Here is a 23,646-nt window from a genome sequence, read left to right as displayed (position 1 = left end):
AGACCTCAGAGCCTTGGGGTTACTGGTTGAGGGATCAGGAGAACAAGTAGTGCTTTCCTGTATCCTGCCAGTTGCAGGGAAAGATGGGCCATGTAATCAGAAGACCACACACATCAATACCTGGCTCCAGTCACGGTGTCAATGGCTAAATTTCAGGGGGTTTGATCATCAGTGAGTTTACATGGCAGCAGGCCTGCTGGCAGCAGATGGGATTCACTTGTATCAAAGGGGAAACAGTATCCTAGGTTAGGAGTTAGCAGGGCTCACCAACAGAGCTTTAAACTTGATTCAAAGGGGGAAGGGAATAAAACCAAGCTTGTTGAGAGATGAGCCTGGGGGTGGCATGCCAGGGTTGGAGGCAAGACCGATAGCACAACTGAAATGCATTTATGTCAATGCCTGGAGAAGGGGCAACAACCAGGAGGAGATGAAAGCCATTCTGCTGCAGGAAGACCATGATATAGTCACCACCGTGGAAGCATGGGATAACTCACATGACTGGAGTGCTGCAATGGATAGCTACAAACTTCAGAAGGGATAGGTGGAAAGACAGGTGGCGGGGTAGCTCTGTGTACAGGGAGTTTTTCGACTGCCTAGAGCTGCATGGTGGCGAACAGTAGGGTTGAGTGTTTATGGATAAGAACCAGGGGGAAGGCCAAAAGAGCCGATATTCTGGTGGGAGTGTGTTACAGACCATCCAACTAGGAGGAAGAGGCAGATGAAACATTCTACAAGCAGCTGGGAGAAGTCTCAAGATCGCTAGTCCTTGACCTCATGGGGGAATTAAGCCTACCAGATGTCTGCTGGAAATGCAGCACAGCAGAGGGGAAACAGTCCACGAGTTCCAGGAGTGTGTGGAAGATAACTTCCTGACACAGCTAGTCAGTGAGACAGCCAGGGGAGATGCCCCGCTGGACCTGCTGTTTACAAAGAGGGAAGGAGTGGTGGGTGCTGTGAAGGCTGGAGGATGTCTTTGGCATAGCAATCATGAGGTGATAAGAGTTTTTGAATCTCAGAGAAGTAAGGAGGGGGGGTCAGCAGAACCTTGGACTTCTGAAGGGCCAACTTCAGCCTGTTTAAGAGTCTAGTTGACAGAGTCCCTTGGGAGATAGCTTTGAAGGAACAAGGTGTCCAGGAAGGCTGGACATTCCTCAGGAAGGTAGCAGGAGCAGGCTGTCGCCATGTGCCAAAAGACAAGCCATTGCGGGAGAAAACTGGCCTGGCTGAACAGAGAGCTTTGGCTGGAACTCGGAGAAAAAAGGAGAGTTTGCCGCCTCTGGAAGAGGCAGGCAGCTCTGGAGGACTACAAGGATGTTGCAAGGTTATGCAGGGAGAAGATTAATGAGGTGAAAGCCCAGCTACAACTCAGGCTGGCTGCTGCTGTAAAAGATAACAAAACATGTTTATACAAGTGTGTTATAAACGAAAGGAAGGCGAAGGATAGTCTCCGTCCTTTATTGGATGCGATGGGGAGCATTGCCACAAAGGCTGAGCTGCTTAATGCCCTTTTTGCATTAGTCTTTAATAGTAAGAGCAGTTGTTCCCTCTGGGTACTCACCCCCCTGACCTGGAAGACGGGGACAAGGAGCAGAATAAAGTCCACACAGTCCAGGAGGAAACAGTCAGTGACATGATGCTCCATTGAGTTGTGCACAAGTCTATGGGATCCACCCAAGGGTACTGAGGGAGCTGGCAGAAAAGCTCACCAAGACACTCACCATCATTTACCAACAGTCCTGGCTAACTGGGGAGGTCCCAGTTGACTGGAGGTTAGCCAATGTGATGCCCATCTACAAGAAGGGCTTGAAGGAGGATCTGGGGAACTACAGGCCTGTCAGCCTGACCTCGGTGCTGGGGAAGGCTATGGAGCAGGTCATCCTGAGTGCCATCATGTGGCACATGCAAGGACAGCCAGGGGAACAGGCTCATCCAGCAGGGTTTTAGGAAAGGCAGGTCCTACTTGACAAACCTCATCTCCTTCTATGAGAAAGTGACCCACCTAGTGGATGAGGGAAAGGTTGTGGATATTTTCTACCTGGACCTTAGTAAAGCCTTTGGCAGTATCTCCCACAGCATGCTCCTGGAGAAAGTGGCTGCTTATGGCTTGGATGGGTGTACTCTGCACTGGGTTAAAAGCTGGCTGGATGGCCAAGCCCAGAGAATAGCAGTAAATGGAGTTACATCAAGCTGGTGGCTGGTCACATGTGGTGTTTCCTAGGGCTCAGTATTGGGGCCAGTCCTGTTTAATACCTTTACTGACTATCTGGATGGGGGGATTGAGTTCACCCTTGGTAAGTTTGCAGACAACACCAAGTTGGGGGCAGTGTCCATCTGCTTGAGAGTAGGAAGACTCTACAGAGGGATGCGGACAGGACGGACCAATGGGCTGAGGGCGACTGTAAGAGGTTGAACAAGGAGACGTGCTGGGTCCCACACTTGGTTCACAACCACTCCATGCAACGCTACAGGTTTGGGGATGAGTGGCTGGAAAGCTGCCCAGCAGAAAATGACCTGGGGATGCTGACTGACTGCCACCTGAATATCAGCCAGCGGTGTGCCCAGCTGGCCAAGAAAGTCAACAGCATCCTGGCTTCCAACTGAAATATATAGTGTGGCCAGCAGGACAATGGAAATGTTTGACCCCTGTGCTCAGCTCTGGTTAGGCCATATCTCAAATGCTGTGTTCAGTTTTGGGCTCCTCACTTCAGAAGAGATGTAGAGGTGGGAGAGCATGTCCAGAGGACATTGAAGGTGGTGAAAGGTCTAGAGCACAATTCCTAAGAGGAGCAGCTGAGGGAACTGGAGTTGTTTAGTTTGGAGAAAAGAAGGCTCAGGGGGGGATCTTATTGTTGTCTGCAACTACCTGAAAAGAGGTTGTAGGCAGGTGGGGATTGGTCTCTTCTCCCTTCTAAATAGCAACAGGACAAGAGGAAATGGCCTTAAGTTACACCAGGGGAGGTTTAGATTGGATATTAGGAAAAAAAACTTCACTGAAAGGGTGGTAAAACATTGGAACAGCCTGCCTAGGGAGGTGGTGGAATCTCCATCCCTGGAACTGTTTAAAAAACACATAAATGTGGCACTTAGCAACACGGATTAGTAGTGAACTTGACAGTTCGGGGTTAAGGGTTGGAATTTACTACCTTAAAGGTCTTTTCCAACTTAAATGATTCTATGATTCTCTACACCCTCTGTCTAAGCATAGCCAAATTTTGAATTCTCAGTGCAGTTGAGGATTGCAATCTAATCCCCAAGGCATGAAAGTTATAATTAGACAAATATTCAGACAACATAATTTAGTATACTTTCCTGTAGCTGTATAATCCGAAATCGTCATCTGAAATACAGCTCAGTAAAAGAAAGAATCAGCCTTTGTAATCAGTTCTTTTTCTGTTCAGATGTGGTTTGAAACATAATTATCAATGTTGGCTGCAGTTAATATAAACATTTAAATTTACATGTCCCTAAGAAAGACCCGCTAACACACTTTATATTTAAGAATCTGTTTGCATAGTAGCAGATCTAAAAGAGGGAACAGACTAGGTATAAAACTATTTGTCATTTTAAAATCTCAAGGCTTGTTATATTTGACTTTTTTTTTTCCCTGCCTACAGTGTCAGAAATAGCTCATGTGAAAGCCACAACATACACTGACTGAAATAAGAAGAAATGGTACCCTATAAAACATGATTAGGGAATTCTGAACAAAAGTGTTCTATTCCCAACATCCTCAGCTGAAAAGAACTGTATGAAACACAAATGAGTTCAGCATCAATCCCACATACATGGAGCTCAATCAGTAAGTGAAGCACAAGAAAGAGGATGCTAAAACTTTCTATGTCAAAGGTCCTACTGTATGCTCACTACTACCTAGTATGGTTTTGTGATAGCTACAGTTAACCTGTAAAAATATTCTGAGGGATGCTGTTTTCACATTTCCTTACTGAAAACACGTCAATGTGTTACAGTAACCAGAAATATGCTCTAGTTTTGATTTTTTACGGTACAAGAATAGACCTAAAATATAAATGAACACCAAAATATGTAATTCACCAATCTGCAAGGGGCTAAATGATACTGTCCTCTTTATAAAATTAATTATCAAATAACTCAGCCATAACTTCTGTCAAGTACTTACTGTAAACTCCAATATTTGAACATTACACAGTGGTTTCCTTATTTGTTGGTAATGTTCTATTAGTTGCTTATTTGTTTTCAAGTTTTTAATTATTGATTTTTTCCTCTTCCTTAAACATCACCAAAAGCTCTCTTTGGTAATTGTTTCATTCTAATCAGCCACATTGCTCTAAGGTAATTGTTCAGCTGTAAAGAGATTTATTCCAGTAAAAGATACTCTAATTTCTAATTTATCTCTTCTAATAAGTAAAGAAATTTGCATTACGGGAAGGAAGAGAAGATTTAACTCTATATCAATGGAATATTTACTACAAATATATAGATCTAGATCTTGTATAACTTTGAGTAGGTCTCAATATTTTTTATGAAGAAGAGGAATACCATCACCTTCATTTTACACACTGCAAAACTTAGGCACAGGACATGAAAACAACCTATCAAGCCTGTGCCGTAAATGACAGTAAAATTTCCCCTCAGTTTGTCCATTTGTGTTCTACATTCTCAGTGCACCACATCCTCCTGCTTAGTCCATGCTCTATGTCACCTTTTGCCTTGTGTAAGAATTCAGACAATTATAGTGACAGTGAATAAATGGTGGGTGGAAAAAAAAGAAAAAAGTAAAGTGTTTTAAGGAAATCTTTTTAGAACTAGAAGAGCTACTCATCAACATAAGGGAAAAAAACAATGAAGTCTATTAATATATGCACAAAGTAGTAAAGCCTAAACAGTTTTTCAGACCTTTAGACTATGCAAATACAGAAGAAAGTTAATGACAAAGGAGATAAATTTTCACATACAAATACTGAATGCAACCTCTGAAACATGTCATTTGAGATTCCTAAAACACAAAGCTTTCTTACAAGAAACAAAACGCTGAACAAAAACTCTTATGAATACATATTATGGGTTGATAATTTAAGAAGAAATCTAATTGACTTGATATCAGTTTTAACACAACGTTAGAACTGGATGGATTGCTACACTGACCAACAATGTGTTTTACCTGTTCATTCCAATAACAATTAAAATGTGACCACTAAAGCCGAGAGAAAGAGGGAGAGCATCTGTACCAGGTTTACAGGCAAGATTTTAGCAGCCGAGGGGCTGCAAGGGTGAACTTCTGTGAGAAAACACCAGAAGACACAATTCTCATGTTCCAGACATGTCCAGAACCAGTTCCAGACAGCTCCAAAACAGACCCACTGCTGGCTAAAGCTGAGCCCATCAGCGGCTGGTGGTGCCTCTGTGATATCATTAGGAAAGGGTAAAAAACACTGCACAGCAGCTGTAAGAGAGAGGAGTGAGAAAAATGTGAAAACAGCCCTGCAGACACAGGTCAGAGGAGGAGAGGGGGGAGGTCATCCAGGAGCTGGAGCAGAGATTCCCCTACAGCCCATGGTAGAAGACCATGGTGATGCAGGGTGTCCCTCTGCAGCCCATGGAGGGCCCCCACACTGGAGCAGGTGGACGTGCCTGAAGGAGGCTTATGATCCTGTGGACAGCCTGTGCTGGAGCAGGCTCCTGGCAGGACCTGTGGCCCCATGGGGACTCAGGCTGCAGCAGTCTGCTCTTGAGGACTGCACCCCATGGAAAGGACCCACGCTGGAGCAATTTGAGAACTGCAGCTTGTGGGAAGGATGCACATTGCCACAGTTCATGAAGGACTGTCTCCCATGGCTGAGACACCACATGGAGCAGGGAAACAGTGTGAACAGGCAATTTCAGCAAAGGCAACGTGATGAACTGGCTGCAACCCCATTGCCCCCACCACTCAGGGAGAGAAGTGAGAGAGGTTGGGTGTGAGTTGAGCCTGGGCAGAAGGGAGGTATGGGTGGAAGGTGTTTTAAGGTTGTTCTTATTTCTCATCACCCTACTCTGAATTGGTTGGCAATAAATAAAATTAATCTCCTTCACAGAGAGTCCGTTTTGCCTGTGACAGTAACCGGTGAGTGATCTCCCTGCCCTAATGTTGACCAACGAGCTTTTCACCTCATTTTCTGCCCCTGTCATGCTGAGGACGGGGAGTGAGAGAGTGTCACCTCACAGCCAGCCAAGGCTAACCTACCCACAGTACAATAATGTTTGGGACCCCCAAATCTCTCTTTTGTTAGATGGATTTAAAGAAATTTTTTCTTCCACTTCCCAAAGTGTACCTCAACCTCCATGCATTAGAGTATTCTGACACCAAACAGAAAACCAAAGTGTAATTTATACTTTTATTTAAAATGTTTTAACTTGCCTCCTTCTCCCAGTTTGGGAGAATCATACATGAGAAAGAATCTACAGAAAACTAACATTTATTAATAATGGTGAGCGTGCAGTCAAATAATTAGAAAGGATAAAATTTTGGGGAAACACCTGCTTGTTTATATTAAGTGAAATAATCAGAATTTGGGCTGCAAAAATCTTCCAGCAATCCTAAAACTGGAATCCATGTATGGAGATTTTGGTTCAGGAACAATCTCAATCTTTCTGCTTACTCAAAATTGTTACTACTGTCTGAAAATGTATGCATACTGACTACCAGTTTAACAAATGTGGGTAAATGAAATCTTACTTTTAAGCAGTAGTAGTGCTTACTATCAAAAATCCTGTCTTAACTAAAATTAACAGTGTATTTCCTTGCACTTGAGAAACATGAGATAAAATTACTGTGGAGAAGACACTGATTTATTACTGCATCAGCAAGCAGTAGTTAAATCCCGATTTCTTCAGAAGTATCCTGACCTGCAAATATGCATAAAAAGTACCAGCTGCTTTTTCTTATTTTTACCTTCAATGTGTTACTATGTAATGCCATATTAATGTAATGTAGAGTCAACATTTTTTTCACACTGTGAACGTCTCAACAGACCTACATCACTTCAGGCACTTCAGAAGGCTTAGGACCTTGTCGGAGGGCTGCAGAATTTGAAAAGAGCAATCGTAATGCTAAATGGTTTAATAAAATACTTTCAGAAATATCCTTCATGCTTAAGAGACTGAAATCTGGCTAAAGAATATGACCTTAATCTTGCCAAATTGTGCATATAAGAGAGACAGGAAAAATAGGCTGTAAGCTTTTATGCCATATCATGATATCAAACCTAGCATTCTTACCATCTAACAGGAGAAACTAAAACTGTAATTTCCTGCTGGAAACTGTTAGATAACTGAGGGACCAAGCTATCATATTATTTTATTTTTTTTTATCAGTAAAAGAATATATGTTTATTGCTTCACAGACTCATCTTTACAATTCTGGAACAAGGTGGCCTAATTATAAAGGTGATTTTTCATGACAGCTTCTCCTTTACTACATCCAAACACAAATCTATGTCCAAAATAACATATACCAAAAGACAGGCCTGATTTGCATGTCAGAGTCAGGATACCATGATCCCATTTTTCTCTATGTCTAAAAGCCAGTCCAAGAAAGCAAAAAATATATTCTCTGACAAGAATTTTCATGTGGGTGATGTATTAATACAAATTCCCCATGTTTCAGGCAAGACTAAAATAGTAAATTCTCATCCATGAAACTCCTGACATTGGCATTGTGTGAAGGTAAAAATATATGCTCACGGGAATTTGGAGATGATTCCTACTAGGTCTAAAATCTGGTAGAGGAATTCCAGTAGAAAAAATTTTCTGCTACAAATTAAAGAGACTAAAGAGACAGTGTTTCTCCAGCATACCATCAAGATTTAAATATCTGAACTACTGTGATATTATCAGCTGTTTCTAAAAACATCCAAGTTACTCATATGCAGAAAAGAATAAGTTGCTGCTAATAAACCCCACCTATTCTGTCAAAGATGACATGATTCTTGTTGCAGTTCAGGAGGATGGAAGAATCACTTTATTTACTCTAGTGTTCGTTCAGTTCCATGAAACACTGAAATGCTTTTATGACAGTAATGCTTAACAATTTAAACTGGCAACATAAGGAATTTCATGAGAGTGTATATTTATTTCATGAATCAAATTTATGAAAATACTACTTTTAAAAGTATTTCCTTCTTAAAATTATATTTCCAAGAAATTCTGAAAGGTACCCAAACTGGTCTTACCCTTAACACTTGTAAACCATTAATATCCTGCTACTTCACAATTTGTAATACATTTCAACCCACAGTTCTTACTTCTTCCATCAACTAGCCAGAATCCACAAGTACTAATTTATTGAATAAATCTGATTTTCTTGCCATATTTTTTTCTTCATGAAGGTACTCCAAAGCATCTTGAGTTTCCTCTAATTCATTATGCATCAATAAAAGCCTGGCTTGAAGTCAACTTCAAGATTGTTTACATCTTAGATTACTAGAATTTCTAGGAAGCATATACACTGAGACAACATGAAGAGTTCCCTTCCTTTACAAAGAAGCTGACTTAATCCTAAGTAATCTTTAATCAATGCCCAAGCCTTTACTTCTAAATAAATGTTCTTATTAGCCCCTAAAGAGTTACAGAAGGAAAAAGGAGGGAAGGGGGAAAACCAACCAACCAAGCGTGGTAGAATAATAATTATGATGTTTTAAGATTACATTAACAATCGTAATTGTGGGCCTCAAATTTTGGGAAAAAAAAAAAAAAAATGAACTAATTTTACTTTTTTAGTCAGTCTATGAATCAACAGGGTCATTTACCACTAATTGTGGACCATGTACAAGTTAGTTATGAATTAAACAATCAAGCTGTAAGAATTTTAATTAAAACAAACAAACAAATTATACATTTGTATATGTGAGGGTAAAACACAGTTTTAAACACATGACAGTTATCTTAAGCTTCAGAAACATCATGGTATTTTTATAGACCAAAAGCCCAAATGTTAATACTTTTAATACAGAGGGATGAGAAGGGCACAAATTCTAAAATAATTTTTAAAAATCTAAGCTTGAGCCCACTATATATCCAAATAGTTAATAATAAATTGAGAATCATTCATGCCTAAAAATCCTATTACGTAAACTGTAAAGCCACATTTTTAAATACGCTGAGGACACTTCCCCCCCCATCACGTGAGAAACCAAATAATAATACATCTGTTTAAACAGAAGATGGCCAGTTAAGTTCCTATTTACAGCAACAATAATTTACCTATTTTAACAAAAGCATGTACATGAGTGTTTCCTTTAGTTATTGTTACATACAAAAATGGCACATACTATACTATGTTCTTTATAAAGGTCCTAATGCTATAAAATCATTTGCAAGTCTAGGCTGTTACAAATTTTGCCCTATACAGGCACAGTATCTTTCTGGGCCAGTCAGACCTACATTCCTTCCGTGAAGACAAAGTATAGTACAGTATTTTCTAAAGAGTGAGGTAGAGGATAAGCTGAAAAGGGTGCATTTTATGTATGTAACTAGATTCCTGAATACAGTTGAGGTATAGTTGTAAAGCAACATTAATGTCAGCATTTCACAGCTTTCAAGTCTGTAGCTTTTTCAAGGTCAAGAAATGTATAGCAGGTTTTGCTGTATGATAAGTACTTACCCATATGCACACATCTTGGTACATATATAATCACTCACACACAATATATATATACAGCAATAGTATCAACAAATAAACTTTCAGTATAATATTATAGATATTTTTAAGACACCCAAATGCTATTACAGTTCATAAAGTTTTGACTGAAGAGACAACCAAGGAAAACTTCTGTACCTATTCATTCCTTTATCAGCAAGGCCATGACCAACCTATTCCATCCGTGTGAGACAACATCCATTCCCAAAGTATGAAATAGCTGTTCTGTTAAACTATATTGTCTGAGAGTAGGATAAAACCACATGCACTCAGACTCATGAATAAGAAAGTTTAATATGAAATAGAATGAAAAATACATACAGCTAATTTGCGTAGACTGGTCAGCATTTCATTTTGATCTTTAAAGCCAGTAGAATGAATTTTGCTCACAGCATCCTCTTTCTCAGTAAGCCATGCATCAAAAAGGCACTGAAAGAGAACAGGAGAGAACACAATGAAAAGTCTTCAGTCAGGCCTTTCTTAGCATAAATTTTTTTAAAGAACATTCCAATTTATAACTGCAAAAACTATTCACCTGCTCTTCTGCAAAGTGCTGCCATTTACGAAGAATATCCTGCAGAAGGACCCATCGGTCTTCTGTCCACCTGCAGATGGCTGCCCACCGATTTCCAAAGCGCTAGAAAGAAACACACAATACAGGTTTGCATTTGTTTCCTTTTTTCCTTTTCTTTTTTTTTTCTTTTTTTTTTCTTTCTTTTTTTTTTTTTTTAATAAGTCCGATTTTCCTATGGCATTACAAATTTTTTTGGAAAACACTTTCCTAATTCACTTTTTACAGTCTGAAGCCCTTAAAATATGTTGCATGTCATGATGCAATGGAACTTATCACCATTTGAAATAAAATCAACATGGAGAGAATAGGAAAAGCAATGCAGGCAACCCCAGAGAATTTTAATACTAATCTACAAACAGTTTTCTATTAAGTCTCTGGTACTATGCTCTTAAAAAAAACAAACAAACAAAAAAAACCCACCAAAACACCTCAGTTTAAAAACTTTCTAATGCCCAAAACATAACTAGTTGAAATGTGATTATGGTGACTCAAAGATGTGATGAAGGCAAAAAAGTGTCTGGTTTTTAGGTTGTAATATCAGTGCAGTTGATCTAAGTTTTTACCTCTTTTAACATGTTGCAGTGGAAAAAAAAAAACCCACCACCTTATAAGCTAACACACCAGCAAAAATCAATCCCACTGAGGTTTCCCAGACATTTGTAGCTTATGCAACCATAAATGTTTTAAAATCACACAAAACACTACTACCTTCTCTCTCCCTTATTTTAGCTGAAAAAAAGCACTACTACCTTCTCTGAATTTCCTACTAGCTTTTATTGAAAAATGCCTAAGACAGAGGATGAGACTTAATACTGTAGTGATGGTGTGACATGCTATAAAGCCTTTATTACAATGATTTCCATTGACTTAATTACCCCTGAGTATCACATACAAATAATTCAACCGCTCCCAAATTAAAAAAAAAACAACTTATAAAATCTGAAAGACATTTTATACTACTTTACTCTTATTTTTTATCTTCTTCAAAAGCATGTCTTGAAAAAAGGAAAAATAGCTTCTTCCTTCTTTCATATTTATTTATTCAATCAATGATTCTTAAGGGTCCCTTATAACTTGAGATATTATATGATCTATTTTTTTTTTATATTTAGATATTTTCCATAGAGATTATAATTTATTTTTAGCAAAATTGCAGCATCCAAATGGTGGATTTTTAAAAACGAAGGATTAAAATTTGAATTGTTTTTTTTCTATCAGAAATGAAAGGATTTTATTTTGCACTGCCTAGAATATGAAAGGTAAAATTTCAGGATGCCATTTGAATTTGTGGCTTTACTAATTTTATGTCAAAATAAAAAGTCAGCAGATACCGTGTTTGTTATTTAGTAAATACTAAAACCATAACTAAACTTAAAGACTAAACAGGTAGCTGTCATGACATTGAGATAGACCATATTAGGTATTGGTTCATTTCAGAAAAATTAGAACTCTCTCTTTTCAGCTAGCATAATAATGCTATTTTTTAAATATGTCAAATATGTTACACAGCAATACAGAGAAGTATTTCTTTTCACTCACCTACTGCATAAATGCCAAGTAGGTTTTGAGGAAATTGTTCTGTTTGCCTTTTCTGAGCTTAATATCAGGATCATGCTTTTGGTATATATATGGAATTATATAGTGAGTATTTGCTTCCTTTTCCTATTTAGATCTAGAGGAAAATTAGGAAATTTTGCAAATCTAAGAATGTGATTTTTTTTTTTAATATATATATAAAAATTACATTTGGTGTTAGTGTTTGCTTGCCGTAAAACATAATGTGATCAAAGATCATCAATTCAAGCAAACACAAAAAAAGTTTTGAATGTGAATATTTCAGAAAGCATATGTCAATATTAACAGAAACAAATACTTGCTGGTGAAACTTTTATGCCCTTAGCATATAACAGATCACAACATATTTTATCCATTCATTTTACCCACTCACCATTAAATAAAAGTTGTCAAATTGTATGACACAGAACAGTGCAGAAAACTATTCACAGCCAGCTAATTCAAATTTTCTATTTTTAAAAAAAATATTTTTTCCTTTTATGAAAAAAATCATGATTTCATAAATAATATTTATGAGCCTCACAGGCTGAATACTATGTATACTGTAATGTGTACTCAGTAACACCTTTTCTGCAAAAATTATATTTTTACTAATTTCATTGATTTTAAAACCCAAAGATCTTTATATAACAAAACAATGCATTATTCTTAATTTCATTTGTCCTGAAGCCATTACATTTCCAGTTTAGCTCAACACAGTCTCACCACCTCACCCTCCCTTTTCTCAAAGCCCAGAAGACAACCTAGCAGATCTGCAGTATCTAGCAGTCGTTCAGGTTTTTATGTTTAATTGAACACTTTTTTTTTTTTTTTTTACCTTGACTACTCTGCTTGCTAATTACTTGTTAAAAAATAATAAGCATATCCTTCCTTATAGCTCAGATGCTTCTAACCTGAATCCTGACCTGAGACTGTCTTTCCTAACAGTTCCCACAAGTCGGGGTAATTTTTATTAACTACTCAAAAACACTGCACATGATTAAATGAAGTCATAAGAAATAACTTCTTGTTATTCTTTAATAAGATCGAAGACTATGTACTTCATTTTCCCTATATGCTTTTTCTTCCCGCTATCAGAGGAGAAAAATCTCTAAGTTTCTAAAATTTTATACATACAAATTGTGCGATGAATCACAATCGGTTGTTTTGATGCCTGATTTACACTGAAGTCTATGGATACTAATTAAGCAATGCATTTTAAAAATACACTACAGTTTTTACTGAGGGATTCATAAATCATCTCGAAGTTAAGCAGCAAAGGTTTTGGCACTTCTGATTTAGATTAATGTTTTTAGAAAAGTCTTGTCATGACCAGCTGTCTCTCCATTGGTAATGCACGTGTAGATCAGAATAAATTACACTGCACAAATCTAACCAATAGTTTGCACCTGCCAGAAATTTTGAATTCTCACACAAGCCAAATACAAAGTCTTTAACATGAAAAACATTTATTTTAAGCAGAATCTCTAAAAAGAAATGAATGGACTTCCATAGACTATGCTTTTTGAAGAAAATTTCATTCTTAAAGTGTGCAATACCATGAATTATGCAAGCTCTTACATCCACACCTTGCAAAGGGACTTATTTAATGAAGATATATATTGCATATATATATACACGTGCCTGGTTGTAGAGGAAAGCTTGGAGTTGGTGGAAATATACACTAATCTACACAAACAAATAACAAACTACTTATTACTATTTTATTAATATTTTATTAAATAATTACATGGGATGGATAATATATTTGAAATAAACTTTACAGTCATATTTAACTGAAAAATCATATTTAAATTATTTATATTTTTTCCTTGTCTTTTAAAGCACTTCCAAAACACTAGCTAAAGAATATGAAGATTTCTTTTTCTAAACTCTTTTCAGGACAACAATCTAAATATTCTCCATTAGAATATGAAGCAAATTAAATTAATTAGCCCTATACAATACAGCACCATATTAGATCATGAAATAGGGGTATCTACAAAGTTCAACCTGGTTTGAGCTATAGACTCAGTCTAGGATCATTAAATCTACACTTATATGGCTCCTTTTCTACCCCTAACTGTGATTCAATGCAGTTCCATATGAATACATACCACACATACTGGCCCATAAATCAAGTAATCACACATAATGAATGTCCTGGTCATTGGTATACAACCATCATTTTCCTTGACGTGTATGATAGCAACAGCAACAAGCACTAACAAAGGTGTATTGTCAAGTTTGTCCTCAGTTTCTTAGTTCCTCCATATGAGTCAGCATATTGTATTCAATTGCTTAAGTTTAAGTTACGTTAACCATAGAGTAAGCCTCAAACTCAGTTCCCTATCTGTATATGTATGCTTTTTATATCACGCTTCTATTATATTGCATTGTTTTAATGTTTTATAAAACAATAAATCTTTCATTGCTAAAAGTATTATATAAAAATCCTCATACCTGAGTAATTTTTAAATATCTCACATTCAAGCAGCTGACTTTTCTTAACAACCCTCATAAAGAAATACAGTTTGCTGTCAACGTCTGTAGTAACGTCTTCATCAGCTTGCCTTTATCGCTATGATACACCTTGAAATTTTTTTTGTTTGCTCATATAGAACACACCAGAAACTCAAGAGTAGAAGATTAGATATCTGGCTCTGCATTTACTCCAAGAAATTTGCATACTAAAAAAAATTTTGCTGAGTCAATACAAAATACTATTTTCAGCAAATGATTTCAAAAAGCCACAAAACCTATCTTTTGTTTTGACTGAACAGTTTGACAAAACATTTAATTTTAATTAAACAAGTGAAACAACTAAGTATCTGCAGTGATAAAAGGGTTGATACTATACCCTGCTTTAAACCTGTTATTTCTCATGAGAGATCATAACAGCCATGACACCAAGACACACTGTTTGGTTGAACAGATTTAGGACACAAAGTTTCAAGTCAGAAATACCACGTCAGAGCTGACTATTTATAAAATTGATATTGACTACTAAATCATATGGTGATCAGCTTTACCTCCTTATTCACATCAAATAGTATTTGATTCTGTAAACAGCCTGTGTGACTTCTGGAAACTCAGGCTGAACCCAGGGTTTTGTTCCCAACACCTGGGAAAACACATCTCCAGAGAAACTAACTGAATCCAGACTAAAAAGTAAAAAACCTTCCTGCTCCCTTGAAATGCCTATTTTTTACAGCCATATCTGGAATTTTCAGAGAAATCTGCATGTAAAAGTTTGTAGGAGGTAACTTCTTGTCACAAGTACTCAGTGAGCCAACTAGAACAGACATCCTCTTAGACTTGCTGTTTGTGAATGGAGAAGGACTCATGGGGGGTGTGATGGTAGGTGGCTGTCTTGGCCACAGTGATCATGAACTCATTGAGTTTAAAATTTGCAGGGTAATGATATAAGAGGACAGCAGAGTTGCTACCCCGGACTTCAGGAGAGCAAACTTCAAACTATTCAGGGAGCTATTTAGTAAAGTAAGCTGGGAATCTGCTTTTAAGAGCTTAAGAGTTCATGAGTGCTGGTTAGTTTTTAAGAACCACCTTTTAGAAGCACAGGAGCAGGCAATTCCATTGTCTTGTAAGTCAAGCAAGCAGGGCAGACCACCTTGGCTGAACAGGGAACTCCTTGTGGAGCTCAGGAGGAAGGAGACACTGTATAATCTCTGCAAGCAAGGTCAGGCCTCGCTGGAAGAGTACAGAGTTGTCATTCATTTTTGCTGGGAGAAGATACAAAAGACCAAAGTTCAGTTAGAGCTGAAACTGGCCAGTTTTGTGTCAGACCACAAGAAGGGCTTTTTAAAATATATTAAGAGGAGATCTAAAGAAAACATTGGACCAATACTTGCTGAAGATGGTCATCTGACTAACAGACATGAAGAAAAAGTAGTCACTCAATGCATTTTTTTGTCTCAGACTTTAATAATACTGACAGACCGTAGGCTGCCTGGTCCCCTGAGTCAGAGGACCATAAGTATGGGACCGGTGACTTCCCATTTGCCAACAGTGAAATCGCAAGGGACCAGCTGTATCAGCTGAATGTTCACAAATCCATGGGACGTGATGGGATTAATCCCAGATACTGAAGGAGCTAGTGGATATTACAGTAGGACCCCTCTCAATCATCTACTAAATGTCTTGGGAGGCCGTGTGTGTGTGTGTGTGTGTCTGCTGACTGAAAGCTTGCCAATGTTATTCCAATCTACAACGAGGGTGTGAGGGAAGACCCAGAGAACTACAGACCTGTTAGTCTAACCTCAGTTCCTGGAACAATTATGTAGAAAATTATACCAGGTACTGCTGGAAGGCATTTAAAGAGCAACACAATCATCAGGCGCAGTCAATGTGGATTCACAAAGGGAAGGTTCTGTTTCACTAATTGGATATCGTTCTATGGCAAGGTCACCAGCTGAGTGGATGAAGGGGAGTGGTGGATGTAGTTTTTCTAGATTTCAGTAAGGCTTTTGTTACTGTCCCTCACAGCATCCTTCTGGACAAGTTGTCCAACTGCGGGATGAATGGGTTGACGGTGCACTGGCTGAAAGGAAGAACTCAAAGGGTTGTAGTGAGTGGTCCACTCACCAGCAGTGTTCCTCAGGGTTCAACTCTATGGCCAATTCTGTTCAATATATTTATCAACAATCTGGATGCAGGAGCTGAATGCACTGTTAGTAAGTTTACTGATGATATCAAACTGGGAGGTGCTGTTGACTCTCTTGAGGGACAGGAGGCCTTGCAGAAGGATCTAGGTAGATTGGAGCATTAAGCAATGATTAACAGGATGCAATTAACAAGTATAAACGCTGGACTCTGCACCTGGGACAGAGTAATACCAGGCACAAGTATAAATTGGGAGCAGAGTGGCTGGAAAGTCACCCTACAGAAAGGGATCAGGGGGTGCTGGTCAACAGCAGGCTCAACACGAGTCAGCAGTGTGCCCTGGCAGCCAAGAGGGCAAACCACATCCTGTGGTAAATCAACTAGTTGGTCAAAAGAAGCGATTACCCCGTTGCATTCAGCATTGGTGTGGCCCCACTTTGAGTGTTGTGTGCAGTTCTGGACCCCACAATTTAAGAAGGATGTCAAGGTTCTCAAACGTTTCCAGAGAAGGGCAAGAAAGATGGTGAAAGGGCTGGAAAGCAAGTCCTAGGAGGAGCAGCTAAAGGCTTTGGGCTTCTCTAGTTTGGAGGAAAGTAGCTGGGGGGTAACTTCATTGCTTGCTACAGCTTCTTGAGGAGGGGAAGTGGAGAGGGAGGTGCTGATCTCTTCTCCCTGGGATTCAGCACCCAGACGTGTGGGGATGGTTCAAAGCTGCATCAGGGGAAGTTTAGACTGGACGTTAAGAAGCCTTTCTTTACTGAGAGGTGGCCAAACACTGGAACAGGCTTCCTAGAGAGGTGGTTGACATCTCAAGCCTGTCAGTGTTTGAGACATTTGGAAAATGCCCTTAATAATATGCTTTAGCTTTTGGTCAGCCCTGAAGTGGTCAGGGAGTTGGCCTAGATGATCCTTGTAGGTTCCTTCCAAGTGAAACAGACTATTCGTTAACATTCCTCACTTATTTTGATGTATTTTTACAAAAACTACCCATAAATAATCTTCAATCAAAGCATAGTACCCTGAATAATATGAATATATAATAGACAGTGTAAATTATACTCCTGTCCCTCAGCAGGGGAAAAAGCTATCAAGAAGGCTTTGACACATATGACACAGATCTTTTTCCAGCACAGACCCCAACCCCTGAAGCCTGAGGAGGGCCCTAATTTGCACTAGCCTGCAAGAGTCGTTAAAGGACCTATTGTCTACTGGGTATAATTAGAGAAAAAAAGCTCCCTGCATTCACAGCTTCTGTATGTTATACAGCCAATTCTCTGGGCTGAAGATAATTTCCAACTTCTTTTTCTGGAGTAATTAGTCAGAGCATAGGAACAGATTTGCTAGTATAGCAAATATATATAAATATAACAAGTATATATATATAACAAAATATAGCAAGTATAGCTAGTATAGCTCTGATTTTGCAACATTAGATATAGATTTGAGCCTTACTCAGCAGCTGCCTTTTGTGAAGTCTCTGAACTGAGCCTATTGGGGGTCTACAAATTAGAAGTCTCAATAGTCACTTCTCAGCAGCAGCATAAACAGAGTCTCACATGTCACACACTGATATGTCAGATAACCAATGTTACGTAAAAGTGGGTTTAATAGTCACACTCACCAAGGGTAGCTGTAATCTCTTAAGACTATCTTAGCTTAACAGCTGTTTGTAAGAAAAGAACTGTAATTGTGTTTATTTTTCCAAGCAAGGGTAACTTTTCTATGGATAATTTGCTTCAGGGGACACTTTTGGCTTCTATGTCATTAGCTGCCACTTAAATAGGTTTTTTTGGCATATGCAATAAATCTTAAGGTCTTCTAGAATGTTCACTTGAAACCACTATAGATCTTTGTGATCCTGTTGAGACTTAAATCTGTAAGTGACCTTGTTATGGTTGTTAAAATTGTTTTGTACAGATGCATGCATAAATATATGCATTCAATACATATATATTTATATCTATGAAAATGCATTACCTGTGGTGGTGCATCTCAGACCCTCCCCTGGGCTGCTCTACAATCTCAGGAATCCCCATTAGGCCTTAGCTTCTATGAAATGAGTTGGACAGTTAAGCATCCCTTGACAGTACTAGCAACTCTTGCATGGCTGAGTTGGGAAACTGCACTGGCTGTACTAGGAACATTCCTTATCTGAACACCATCACCACTTGATAGCCCTGAACGTCCCTTAACAAGACTGGAAACACTCTTCATTACAACTCTGAGCGGTACAGTACATCAATAGAATTTTTTTTTTTAAATATCCATTAATTACTGACTATGATTGTGGCCAGGACAAAAAATTACAGATGACTAAAGCAAATCATCTCCAAACCTATAAACAGCAGTCCTAAGTGTGGCCCTTTATGCTCTCCTAGACCACAGCAGACTGTCAACAGCATCTCCCTCTGAGTGGAACACCTCTCAGAGCTCACAAACTCCCAAGTCTGCAATACTAGGGGGACCGCTGCTGAAAGCTGATGATGGGGGCACGAGATAACTTTCCTACTTCTCAAGGCTCAACCCTTTGCTCATTAAGAAATGCAAATGAATTCAATGTATTTCACTGAACTTGAGCTGAACTTTTAATAGGTATATACGGTTTTACATGTATCTCTATGCTTCTGTTCCTTTGTGTCTATGTGCATGTGTGTGTGAACTATTTACTAACCTCACAATAAGTATAGCATAAGCATTACCACTCTGAATCCATGGTTAAGCCACTTTTATAATTTAAGTAAATCCCATTTGATTGTCTTTGTAAACAATAAATTAGTGGATGATTAAGTGCTGCTAAAACCCTATGATCAACCTTAAACTCTGATTATTCCATATATCCTTAAGGCATACACTGTTGACCAAGTCTAAGACTATGGATCTATCCTCACCTCAACTCTATGAAGTGTTTAGAAAGCAAGGGGGTCCTCTCTGAACCTTGTGACTTAATAGGAGGATTTCCCTTTCTCCTTATATCCTTTAGACATAAACCGCTGACCAAGTCTAAGACTAAGATTGGATCTAGCACACCTAAGTTCTATTAAGTGTTTAGAAAGCAAGGGGTTCCACTCTGAGTCTTGTGACTTGATGGGAGGGTCTCTCTTACCCTTTTACATTTTTAATCTCTGTGTAAATCATTCCATCTTAATTTTAATTTGATTCTTCTTTGTGTAATTTATCTATGTAGTAAGTGAGTGAACCTTGACATTGAACTTTGTGAAGTTGCACTACTACAAATTCTTATCAAAATTATTTTGTTAATATCCTTGATGGCAATTCTTTAACCAACTTAACCTAAACCATGACATCAACATCTCAGAAAACTCAGACATAACTGAATTGCATCTGCCTGGAAAATGCAGCCTTGACTATTACATAGCAATAACTGTTCACTTTCTTCCAAATCTGATCCTGACCAGTATCTCACTCAGGCAGTATTATTAAGCTCTTTCATCTGACAGTGAATGCCCTTGTTTTGTTCTACTTTTAGAAGTTAGACTGTCAGGTACATAATCAGGCTTTGAACTTTGCTCCATCGTGCTTTTTGTCAAATGCTCTAATGGTTGTGCCTGCCAACACATTGTATCTCCCATGCTTATATTCAGTTTGCAAGTGACATTGAAAAAAAAATAAATATCCAAACAATCTTTCTGTGCACTCAAAAAAAATGTAGCATTTTGTTACAATAGTAGGGGGACTATATTAACTCAGTCTTCCTGGGCATAAACTTATGAAAGCTTGCACACCTCCCTAACACCCTAACCCCACAGTTTTATATCTGCATTTTGTTTGTATTAACATCTCTAATACTGCTCCATATTTTTGACTTCCAGAGACATGATATTATTGAATCTTTCTTTCAGATTCTTCTCTAAGACAGTGCAATGCAAGGAGGGAACTGAAGAGCAGCTGGAGTGTTCCGTACCACTCTGCACTCTGCTCAGACCATGCCTGTGCTGCAGGGTACGCTGGCTCAGGAATTGCCTTACGAGCGTCTTTATAGGAATATACTCTCTCCATGACTTTAATAATTGTTCATGCTTTATCCCAATAACAGGTGCCTTCTCCACTAGTGCAGTTATAAATGGTGTATTTCCGTTTTGTTCCATTTACACTTGTGATTCCTTGTGGTTTTTTTAATAGGGTAAATACATTGCAGTAACACCTGAGTTCTGTTTCAGGTTGGATTCTAGTAAGGGTCAGCCACAGAAGATGCACAGGATACAAACGGCACCTTTGCAATGAGTGTAATACTAGAGGGATACAGGTGTATTGCCTGATGTGCTCTTAATTGCTCAGATATCTTTATGAAGATGTGAAATTAGATTACACGTCCAACAATCCACCAATCTTTCATTTGTTTTTCATACTAATAAAAAAAATCATGAAAGGCAGTAAAAATCAAGTAACTAATAATTTTATATTTTGTTAAAGAAAATGTATTTTGAATTAAGAAATTTAAAGTGCTGAAGCTGTTAAATGGCACAACCAGGCCTTGGCCCTTGTACAGCCCTAATCCAAGCCTATTTTAAAACCCAGTCAAGTTAATCAGTAGGAAAATAGAAAAACAATAGATGATCAATTTGTATACACAGGTGCTCTCAGAAATGCAGGTGGTTTTAGAAAAAATAATATATGTGAATCAGAATTGCTTGTTCAAAGACTAAGTGTGCTTGAAGGATTGTGTGAGTTAAAGCAGGCAGAAATAAGGTCATGATCTGAGGAGGATCTTGGAACTGAGGTAGAGACTGGCACCAAACAGATGAATCAACTGGGACAGAGTCAGGTGATGGATTCACAAAACTGACAAGACCAAAGGAAACTTCTAAAAAACTTTGAACATTGACTAATGATTTGATAACTGTATATAAGCTGTGCTACATCCCTTTGTTCTCTGCCACTCACTGAGGTGGTGGCCCAACTTTGAGTTGTAATTAAAGCAAACCTAGTGGTACCCACATCTGTGTAAATTTTTTCTTTAACACTTTTTTTGTAATTCTTTACCATAGGCCTTTTTGAAAGAACCTACTGTTTGCCAACATGGAATAATATTCTGGTTGAAACTTTTCCCAGTCATTTTTGTATTTAATTTAATTTTTCTTCCATTGAAGATATTTTCCTGCTTTAGTTTATTTTCTGGAACTGTGTGTTGCAAGGGATGTGCTTTATTCCAACAAACAGAATACAAGAGCTGGCAAGAAATTCTGGAAGGTTAAGACTGTTTTGAGCAGGTACACCACAGTTCTGACACGATTAATTTAAAAGCAAGTATTTATTGAAAGATCAGCAGAGGCTGCATTGTTACCTCGGCTGGGTTGTGCTTCCTGAGTGATTAAGAAGTTGCAGTAAAGAAAACTGAGACTTCATTTTGAAGTGGCAGTGCTCAGCGTCTTAGCCAAACATCTACCTACTCTAAATTCCAAACTAATTATTGTTTTACTGGTACTGGTACCCAAATTAGTTGGATTCAAGATAGCACCCGGATATCTGTCTGTGCTACAGCTATACCTTCCAGCTGAATGTATTGATAGTTTCCCTAGAGACACCTTAGGCTTCAATACTTCAAAAACCAGAATCCTTTTTATTTTCTTGGGTAATGAAGCAAAATGAAATAAAAGTACTTTCTCCTTTAAGAAAGAGAAAAATAGAAAAATAGAAGTAAACTTGGTTGTAGTACTGCCATACTTCTTGAGCAGTGACCCTGGAGATCTCACCACCAACACAGGAGTATCCTTTTTTAATGTATCTCAACACCTTACAACAATTCACTCAAAAATTACCCATTTAAGTTAACTCAGAAGTTACAGTAAGAGAATTACTATAGAAATAGTACAGTAAGAATAACTTTTTCAAGATGTGAGCGAAATACTAAACTTTCTTATAATAAAAGCTGGCATTTGACAGGTATTTAGAACATCTTGGCTGCTAGCTTCACCTCAAATGTATCTCCAACATGTCATTCTTTTAAGGATACTCAAGTAATTGCATTTAGAAAACAGAATATATGGAAGTTTTTTTTTTTCTGTTGATTGTTTAGGCTTTGTGTCAAAATGCAATTTAGAACAGGTTTGGACTTCAAGGATGTTGCTGCTAACTTGTCCCAATTCTAGTACTCTGGAAAGCCTTGTCATAAGAATCTAAATGATAAACCATTGTAAAAATACATGTATACTGAAGAGGACATACACGGAAACAGAGAAATGAAACTGAGGACAGACTGAATCGACCCCCTTCATTTCCTAGGAAACATGTCCACAAGAAACTAATGGGAAAGAAATTATGACTTTCACCAAAAAAAAAGTGTTTCAGAAAAAAAACCAGCATGTTATTCATATTTCTTGATAATCACTATTTGTCTACAAAAATATGATCTTGCACACATTCACTATTTGATGTTGTTTATTTTTTAAAAAGTTCTATTTCAATTTTGTGGGATCAGCACTGCCGTTAAAAGACACATGTATTGGGCATTATTTAAAATGAATGTGCCTTTAAGCACTTGCCAGTGGATAATGACACTTTATATTACTGTAACACCGAAATACATCACATTTATCAAAAGTTTCCCATCAGAAAAAAGTTCCCATTCTCAGTACCTCACACTGCTGAATTGTGTAGCTTCTCACATGAAAAATCATTCTCCTTAACTACAGCAGAGAATCATGTTACTTCTGTCAAGGGTAAAAATACAGTTAAGAAATAACAGGCAAACACTTGCCCTTCGATAGATAAAACAAGTTGATACTGAAGGAATCGCAAACCAAAAAAGAAAGTTGCTCCCGGGTATGTGTTTTTTCTCCAAAATACATGAGTTTATCCACCTATGCAAAAGTCATGCCCTATAGAAATATTTATTATCCTCCAAAATATCTCCTGAGATACGCTCAATTCTACTAGTAGTACTTCTTCAACCTTATTAACACTTGATGACAGAAATAGCTTCTTCTCTGAGAAACAGAAGTTTAGTCATTACCTGAAGCTGCTCTTCCAGTGCAGCAGTAGCTCTGTCTCCACTGTTTTCATCCACCACCACTACCATATGGGTTAGAGAATTCACTTTGACTTGTTCTTGTTCCAAATCTTCTTGAAATGCCTATAATTAAAGCATATGCGTTAGAAAATGTGTTCCAAATAAAGAAAATGCTGTGTGTTTGGAGTCCCACTGCCTGATTAACTTCCATAACCAACGAACTATGAAAACTTTATAATGCTGTCAGTACTAAGTAATTTAAACTTCTTTTGT

General features: G+C 38.0%; 1 protein-coding gene across 9 annotated transcripts in view; it reads right to left on the bottom strand.

Annotated features, from left to right (window-relative positions):
• The window catches only part of DMD (dystrophin), a 1,095,710-nt gene that overhangs the window by 759,252 nt on the left and 312,812 nt on the right, over positions 1–23,646 (bottom strand). For all 9 annotated transcript variants that reach the window (XM_037376983.1, XM_037376984.1, XM_037376980.1 and 6 more), the window contains 3 exons: positions 23,377–23,496; positions 10,191–10,292; positions 9,977–10,084 (listed from right to left, as the gene is read on the bottom strand). In XM_037376983.1, coding sequence (XP_037232880.1) covers positions 9,977–10,084; positions 10,191–10,292; positions 23,377–23,496 — 330 coding nt within the window. The remainder of the gene's footprint in view (positions 1–9,976; positions 10,085–10,190; positions 10,293–23,376; positions 23,497–23,646) is intronic.

This window comes from Falco rusticolus, chromosome 2, assembly GCF_015220075.1.
Source record: "Falco rusticolus isolate bFalRus1 chromosome 2, bFalRus1.pri, whole genome shotgun sequence".
Classification (NCBI taxonomy): Eukaryota; Metazoa; Chordata; class Aves; order Falconiformes; family Falconidae; genus Falco; species Falco rusticolus.
This window is presented reverse-complemented; position numbering and strand designations above follow the sequence as displayed.